Source organism: Aspergillus welwitschiae, assembly GCF_003344945.1.
Source record: "Aspergillus welwitschiae strain CBS 139.54b unplaced genomic scaffold BDQ94scaffold_3, whole genome shotgun sequence".
NCBI classification, from domain to species: Eukaryota; Fungi; Ascomycota; class Eurotiomycetes; order Eurotiales; family Aspergillaceae; genus Aspergillus; species Aspergillus welwitschiae.
Window position 1 is genome coordinate 81,993 of NW_020798697.1, and position 8,271 is coordinate 90,263.

Below are 8,271 nucleotides of genomic sequence, written 5' to 3' on the forward strand. Positions count from 1 at the left end.
AAAAAAATAAATTAATAGAGAAATAGAGAGGGGGGGCTGGTACTCTAGTTGCTACATTGGGAGTCGCCGCATTAGGTAGGAGATTCTCTTTGGACATGATGGTCATCATTATAATACTAACTAACTAACTAGTTTAGCTTTATCTTGATACTATGTATCTGTGCGCTTGCTATGTGCTCCCAGATGGATGGATGTATGTGTATGTCTGTAAGTAGTTGTATGGACGAATCCAGTCGTCTTTTTCTGGTGCCATCCCCCTTGTCACTCCTCTTCCCCCCGACCACCCCGTTCTTAACGCCTAAAGCCTAGCCTGTAATCACTAACGCCCCCGAATATGTACGGCAATCCCAGAGCGGAATATCAACGGAAGAAGAAAAAAAGTCGAAAAAAAGAAGAGGAGAAGAAAAAAAAAAAAACAGAGAACCAAGAAGAGAAAGAAAAGGGAAAAAAAAAAAAGCAACCCCCCCCTTTACACCGTAATGCGCCCTGGATGCATTATCCCCACCGTCTGCATACTAGCACCCTTGAACCGTGCCAGCAAGTTACTCACTATCTCCCGATAGGTGTTCATCTGGGAGAGTTTGAACCGCTGGATCTTCCCACTCGCGGTCCGTGGGATCTCCTCCACGAAAATCACCCCCCCATCCAGCGCCTTGTAGCTGGCCAATTGACGCCGCGTGAAGTTGTACACATCGTCCGCGGTCAGCCGGCTGCCCGTCAGGCTCTTGGCTCGCACCACGAACGCTCGGGGCAACTCCGTGCTGCCGTCCCGCGATGTAACCCCAATCACGGCGGCGTCCTCTATCTCCGGGTGCTTGAGAAGCGCTGCCTCCACCTCCGCCGGTGCCACCTGCCATCTGCACGTCACAGTTAGCACTTGCTTTCGGGGTCTGCTTTCCAACTGACAATCACTTACCCTCGCACTTTGATTAGCTCCTTCGTGCGCCCGTAGATGTAGAACTGCCCGGCGCTCACGTACGCAACGTCGCCGGTGCGGAACCACCCTCGAGCGTCTTTGGCGTCTGACCGGCCCTTGTATCCACTGAGGACCCCGGGCCCGCGCACCCAGAGCTCGCCAGGTTGGTTGTCCTCGAGCACCAGCTGGTGGTCCTGTCCGACCAGCCGCACCTCGTAGCCCGCCAGCAATCGGCCAATGCTGCCGGCAGGTGCCTGCTGGGGACCATAGCGATTCTGGAACACCACCCCCACTTCCGTCATCCCCCACAGCTGGGAGGCACGGGCGTCACTATGAAGCAGTTCCCGAAAGCGCTGCATGGCGGCAGCATCAATGGGAGCGCCCGCGACCCCAACGTACCGGAGAGAGGACAGGGAGCTTGCGGCGGACGCGGCTGACCGATTGAACTTGTGAATCATGGCGGGGACCATGTAGGTCTCGGTGATACCAAAATCGCGCACCGTCGCAATGAACTGGGTCATTTCAAATCGCGACAGCACAAACAAGGGCTCGCCATAGCGAATGGGAAATAAGTGGGTCCACAATGCGCCAAACATGTGGAACATCGGGAGCGACATCAGGCGAGTTACCTCATAGGGCACATCGTAGTGGATGGTGAGGTGGTGAGAGATCATGGCATGGTGGGTGAGGTAAGCTGCCTTAGGCAGGCCTCCGGTTCCGCTGGTGGAGAACATGGCGGCCGGCGTCGATTTGGCGATCCTCTCGTCATCAAAGGCCACCCAATCACTTTCGCCATACGCCAGAAGGTGGGCGAAGTTCACAAAAGAGCCGCCCCCACTACTCGGTAGTAGGTAGGAGGTGCCGGCAGTCGCATAGGCCAATGGTCCGGCGAGGAAGTATTGGGCGATGTAATCCCCTGCAGCTTCGTCCACCAGACACACCTGGCTGGGATGCATTCCGCGGTCGGCTGACACGCTCAGCACCGTGGGCAGTGCATCGGACGAGGTGATGATCAGCTTTGGCTCCGCCAGTTGCAGAATATGCTCCAGTTCTTGTGGTTGGCTGCGCGCATTGGAGCCCATGAACACACCGCCAGCGCCGATGATACTGAAGAACAGCGCGGGGTATATGATCTACCACGCCATGAGTCAGTGAGAAGAGGATGATGGAGGGGCATGATGGGATGACGACAACATGATGGAGAAACAGGTAACAAATCAAATTGACGAGAACAGAGAACAGGAGGGTGGTGAGGTGGGGGGAGGGGCAGAGATGTCGAGGTTGAGTTAAGTAAGTAGTATTGGGGGAGGGAGATTTGATAAGCGGGCCAGTCAGGGGAGGAAGATGATTAGATGACTACTACTTACACTATTGCCCAGGTGGACCAAGACACAATCGCCAGGCTGTACGTTGTGGGCTTTGAGGCCAGCAATCAGCGCTCGAACCAGCGTCTCGAACTGCAACGCGTTGAAGAATCGCGTAGCGTCCTCAGCGTCGATGAATATTGGCTGTTGCCGGTCATAGTGGACTGGGCCCCGAAAGGCGAAGGTCAACAAGTCGGTGTAGAAACCGGCACCATGGTTGTTGCCGTGGTTGTTGACCTGGTCCAGCTGATTGTCGGGGGAGGTGAGGTTGAAGGGATCGCCCAAAGTGGGAGACTCCCAGAGACTACCCATCGTGGAGGAATTTACTGGTTGATTTGCTCACAAAGAACTGAAGGGATGATTGACGGGATATGGAGAGTGGAGGAGAAGGAGAAGATAGGAGTGGAAACCAAAGATGGAACAGGAGAAGGGTTGGAGAGAGAGAGGGAGGGAGGGAGGGAGGGAGAAGGAGAAGGGAAACAGGAGGAGAGGGTGACGATGAGAAAGACAGGAGAAGGAGACAGAGAGGGAAGAAGAGGGTCAATTCAGTCCCGTCCAGTTAGTGTTGCCAGAGTTGAATCAAGTCCAGTTGAGTCCAGTCCAATGTGAATCAAATCACACATGCCCCGTTTCCAGTATGAAAGTGACGGGAGCAGATGAGAACAGTAAGTAGGAAGTAGTATGTAGCACGGAGGACCGAGGACAGTTTAGTGAGTTTGGTAGAAGGCAGTAGACAGGAATGATCACAAAAGATCAAGAAGAAGAAGAATAATTTCCCCGATCCAGCAAAGGGGAATTCTGGGGCTGATAAATATATCTCCATTTCATGATGGGAAGTTTCAGAGGGTAAAAAAAAGGACCAAGCTCATGAAACCACCAAACAACTAATCAATCCTGCGGCGAGAGTGAGAGAGACAGAGAGAGCGCGCGCGACAGCTCGAGCCCGAGCCAGAGTCAGAGGGGGGCGGCGTGTGAGTGAGTGGATGTGAGTGGATGTGGGAATGACAAGGAATTCCAGATTAATTCCAGTTTTATTTTTCTTACCCATTCGATCCCATGCTAATAATGCCATGATTTGGAATTTGGAATTCCATCCATTCTGAGTCTCCCCAAGATCGGGGCGCGGATCCCACTCCGACCCACTGGCGTCCCCCAAGACATCGAATGACAGCCGCCGAGTGCAGCTCCCGCTAAACCCGTCGCGGTTTCGTACTTCAGATCGCATCCCGAGTGGGTCGCGAATGGCCAGAGCGAACAGCTCCCGTCATGTAGACGAACTCACCTCTAATTCCCTAGAGGGGAAAAGGGAAATATACAAAATTGAAAATCAAAATTCGGAATTCGGAAATCAAAAAAAATAAAATTGATAAAGAAAATACGTTGATAAGGAAATGAGAAAAAAGCAAAGAAGAAAAAGAAAATCAACAGGAATTAAAATAATCAAAAGAATTAGAGAGAGAGACAGAAAGGAAAAAAAAAAACAAAAAAGAAATCTCCCATTCTCCACATTCATGATCTTCCCAACTTACCCTTTCCCATCTCTTTCCCTCTTTCTCTCTTTTCTCTTCTCTCTTCTCTTTTTGTTCCCTTTAAACTTAACTTAATCCATTATTGGGCATCTCTTCAGCCCGAACACCCACGGTTCTTGACTCAATCTTCCTCTTCCTGCCCTCCCATTGGATCTGCGACTTCCACTCTGCTGGGCCCCCCTGTCATCGAGCCTCTCGATCGTGCATCTCCCTCCCGCCCTCGTTCTTTTCTTCCCTCTTTGAGTATAGCCTCCAATCTTTTCCCATCGATTCATTCCCATTCCCCTCTTTTCTCCCTTCCCACTTTCACTCTTCAGGAATCGGCGGAGCGTTTAGTAGTTCAAGTCCTCGTGCAGCTGAACCCACCGGTTAGATCTCCCGCCTTGGGAATCGAACTAGCGTTCGCTCCCATGGTTGACGCCCCAGCCTGCTGGATTTGGGGGCCTTTGTATTCAGCTTCCAATTCAATCCTGATCTCCCACCCATCGTGCAATCATGCCTGCGGGTTTGGTATCCACCTTCGCCTGACCCATGCTAGGCTGACGTCTTGCTAATCACTTTGGCAGCCAAAGTGCACTTCCTTTCCTGCAAGATGCGCCTGGCACCGCTGAAATGTACCCCGCCCGCTAATGGAAACCTGGCTGGTGGTACGGTGTGTGTGGGTAATCCTCTGATCGTTCACGCAACTCTCGCGGTGTCTGTTGCTCTTTCAGGCGCATGCACGCTGCCCTCGACTCCATTACCGGGCCGCCTGGCCAGCACCTCGGGACACACTAGTCTCTCCCAGCGACATGGCAGGGCTCCATCTGCAATCTGCGTCTGCCACCGATAGACTCTTAGTTGACTCTCCCAAATAGGAAAAAAAACAAGGAATCTGTGCGTCCTGCATGGATCGTAGGTGGATATGATGTTGCCGCCGGGGTTCTGTCAAGTCAACTCTTTCACTGCTCTGCCTCCCAACAATCATTCTGTGTCCCGTGCTCCGATAATCCGATTATCGATTTTCCCATTGCCTCAATCCATCCCCCAATCGGGCTGTGCAGCGGTGGGGAATACGATCCTCCACCTCCCCCCGTGGCAAGCATCATTGCGTCTCACACGAGTGTCTTCACCTGCTAGCGTCAGGCAGGGAAACCCTGACCCTCCTGCAGGAGCCACTCGGACTGGTTGCGCCGGATCATGCTAATCTCTAGACCCTTCTATCTAGTTATCACCCTCACTAGATTCATCAGCCATGGATCTGGGGCGGCACGGTTCACTCCCCCTCCCTCGGGGACCATCCCATGGATCTCCTCTTTCTCGATTCGGGGAATGCAGAGCTGAATCTTGAATGGCACCATGCCATCTTTCACTGCTCATTGGCAGTCCGCCTCCAATCCACCAATTTAGGGTGGGATCCTATCCCGTGCAATAGTATCAGGCTTCAGGTCCGGTGGATGAAAACCTGGAAAACCTGATGCAGGCTGAAAAGTGAAGTTAAAAAAAAAAATAAATAAATAATAAAAATAACACAATGAAAAATAATCAAAATGAAAAAAATGAAAATAAAAATAAAAATAAAAAGGATTATGTAGAGGGAAAACGGGCCGACAGTATGCCGCATGCGGTATGCGTCCAGCTGCTGAGAACATGGACTAGGCACAATAGCCCCAAGATAACTCCGGTGTTCGATGTAGGTCCACGCTTCGGGAAATATAGTTCTTCTGCATCAATATGAGATGTCGTCATCCACAAAGATTCAAAAGACGCAGGTGCCCATTCACCGCAGTTGGTCCACGGCAATGCCAATTCGGAGGTGAAGCGTGAACGCCTGTCAGGTTCCTCCCTCTTACACCCCCTCACCTCATCTCTCTCAAATCATTCGTTGGGCCATGATCTTGCCTAGGGTATAGCCAGATTTTGCAATTGTTCTTTGTTTCCCTATTGCGTCGGTCTGTACCTGGCCCTCACACCAACCCTTGCCACTCGCATCCTCCCCCTCCATCTCTGTTGGTTGGGATAACCTCTCTTGGGTACCTGCTTCTTGTCTTCTCACCCACCCTCCTCCTCCCTCACATCCTCTGATTTGGAATCTCCCGAATCAGTATGTCATCGTCTCCAGTACAGACCGTTGTGTCGGTACCACAGCCTGCCAAATGTGCATCAGGCCCACCGAGCCCAGGCGAGGCAACATTGACGGACCAGACTATAGTCAATGAGCTCTCAGAGAAGGTGGAGGCTTCGCACAGTCATGCAGGCAACAATCCCTGGGACCTTGAAGCCCAAGAGCACAAGGTGAAGAAGCTATCTCGGATCCGGTATGCCTTGCTCAACATCTACCGTCGTCTCTTCACCTTGGTCTTCCTCGCCAATGTTGCCGTGTTCGTGGCCATCATGGTCACAGACCGGACCCTATTAGCCCTGGTCAACGCTACCGCCGGCAACCTGATGGCATGTGGATTGGCACGACAGCCGTTGGTAGTCAATTCAATCTTCATTTCGGTTTGCTCGATACCGAGATCAGCGCCGAAATGGTTGCGTCTGTTGGCCGCAAAGGCATATCATTATGGCGGCGTGCACAGCGGATGTGGCGTAGCCGCTTTCGTCTGGTATGTGGGATTTGTGGGCGTGATGTCTCGGGAGTACTGGACCGGAGCGTCGGTCCTATCCCTTGCGCCCGTTATCCTGGCATACGTTATTCTGGTCCTGCTGTTGGCAATCATCATTGTGGCCCACCCGAAGTTCCGCTTCAAGCGGCACGACTACTTCGAGCTGACGCACCGGTTCTCCGGATGGCTCGTCGTGGCACTCTTTGTGATACTGCTCATGATCTTCGCCGACCAAGCCAAGGCGGCGTACCACGAATCCCTGGGTCGGTTCCTCATCACCCTCCCTGCGTTCTGGTTCTTGATGGTCACGGTCGTAGCAATCATCCATCCCTGGCTTCTTCTCCGCAAAGTCCCCGTCCGGGCCGAATACCTCTCCTCGCATGCGGTGCGTCTCCACTTCACGCATACCACCACGAACTTCGGCAAGGGCATCCAATTATCTCGACACCCACTGCAAGACTGGCATGGCTTTGCCACGTTCCCAGACCCGGAAGGTAAAAGCTTCTCTGCATTGGTCTCCAAAGCAGGGGACTGGACGACAGCCTGCATCCAAGACCCACCCACCCATCTCTGGAAGCGAGGGGTTCTGATAAACGGCTTTGCATACGCAATGCGGGTCTTCAAGCGCGTGGTGGTTGTAACGACAGGATCCGGAATCGGCCCGTGTCTCTCCTTCCTGGGGGATGCGAACCGGCCAGAACTCCGAGTGCTCTGGCAGACGCGGGCACCACTCAAGACCTACGGTCAGGACATCCTGAACCTGGTCTCCGAGATGGACGCGAACCCGGTCGTCATCGACACCAATCAGGCCGGGCGAATCGACATGGTCCCGATAATCCGACAGATGGTTAGGGATTTCGACGCCGAGGCTGTCTGCGTGATTAGCAATCCGTTCGTCACGAAAAAAGTGGTATACGAACTGGAGTCTCACGGCATCCATGCATATGGACCGATTTTCGATTCATGATTTCACGTTGTTGTGCATATCTCTTCCATCTATGTATCTCTTTATTCATTTCATGTTCATGGTTATGTGGCTTCCCATTTTGTTTGGTTTGGTTTGATGAAAATATCCCCGGAGTTTATTATGGAGTTCAAGGAAGATGAAGAAAGAAAGGAGACGACGCGAACGGATCCAGAGGAGCAAAGGTTCAGGAGTTCGCGCGGCAGGCACATGGTATTTATCTCTGAGTGATGGCGTTTCACATATGGTCGCGAAAAGGGGGGCAAGGCGAGGCGAATACGGCAAGAAAGAGCGAATCATGGAAGTGGTGGTGAATGAATATCGATCTTGTTCAAGTGCACATAACGCACTCACATAGTGATGAAATGGTAGTAGTAGTACTGAAACAAAAGGGAAGGGGAGGTGAGGAGGGGGGTTGCCTGAACTCAAGTGCACACACACACAGAGAGAAACCTTAGCTTCACCAACCAGGTACTAAGAGTAGTAGTATCTAAGGGACCCATCCCACTACTTAAATAGATCACAAAACAATTGAAACAAATCACTAGTGGTTCAAATTCCTCAACTAACCTACCACCTACCAAGTTAAGAAACATCCAGTCCAACACAAAGTAACAAAAGGTACTACACCACCACATGCAGATTACCGATCCGATCTGCAGGGGGATTTTAATAAAGTGAGAGGGAGCAAAAAAAGGGCCGAAACAGGGCAGCGCAGCTTGTGTAGCACGAGCAATTAGCTAGTAGTTTACCTGACTTGCCCACTAGACAGAGAAATGGATCTGGGTACTTGCATGAGATTGCAACCTGAATATTGAATAGTGGGTGGATGGGTGCAGCAGATGTCACACACACACACACATACACACATACACACATACACACATACACACATACACACATACACACA

The 8,271-nt window shown here is 51.9% G+C and overlaps 3 protein-coding genes across 3 annotated transcripts; 1 reads left to right on the plus strand and 2 right to left on the minus strand.

Moving 5' to 3' along the window:
* Positions 1 to 469: 469 nt before the first annotated feature.
* afeA (adenylate-forming enzyme AfeA) lies at positions 470 to 2,727 on the minus strand (the record flags this gene model as incomplete). The annotated part of the gene is made up of 3 exons (XM_026773851.1): positions 2,284 to 2,727; positions 917 to 2,049; positions 470 to 857 (listed from the first exon to the last, which is right to left on the minus strand). Exons 1-3 carry the CDS (start codon positions 2,590 to 2,592, stop codon positions 470 to 472), a joined length of 1,830 nt encoding a protein of 609 aa, XP_026630816.1. The 5' UTR covers positions 2,593 to 2,727.
* Positions 2,728 to 3,432: 705 nt separating this feature from the next.
* Positions 3,433 to 3,940, minus strand: BDQ94DRAFT_135028 (uncharacterized protein). The gene is made up of 2 exons (XM_026764584.1): positions 3,660 to 3,940; positions 3,433 to 3,572 (listed from the first exon to the last, which is right to left on the minus strand). The coding sequence occupies exons 1-2, from the start codon at positions 3,791 to 3,793 to the stop codon at positions 3,545 to 3,547; spliced, it is 162 nt and encodes a 53-aa protein (XP_026630817.1). The 5' UTR covers positions 3,794 to 3,940; the 3' UTR covers positions 3,433 to 3,544.
* Positions 3,941 to 5,894: 1,954 nt separating this feature from the next.
* BDQ94DRAFT_166057 (integral membrane protein TmpA) lies at positions 5,895 to 7,364 on the plus strand (the record flags this gene model as incomplete). Its single annotated transcript, XM_026770459.1, has 1 exon — positions 5,895 to 7,364. One exon carries the CDS (start codon positions 5,895 to 5,897, stop codon positions 7,362 to 7,364), a length of 1,470 nt encoding a protein of 489 aa, XP_026630818.1.
* Between the last annotated feature and the right edge of the window lie 907 nt (positions 7,365 to 8,271).

What these genes read in the sequence shown, in the direction of transcription:
- BDQ94DRAFT_135028 (XM_026764584.1), bottom strand. Translation starts at nt 3,793, where the DNA reads ATGAATGTGGAGAATGGGAGATTTCTTTTTTGTTTTTTTTTTTCCTTT. An exon ending in TTTCTCATTTCCTTATCAAC is followed by an intron (nt 3,573 to 3,659) that starts GTATTTTCTTTA and finishes TTTCCCCTCTAG; the next exon opens with GGAATTAGAGGTGAGTTCGT.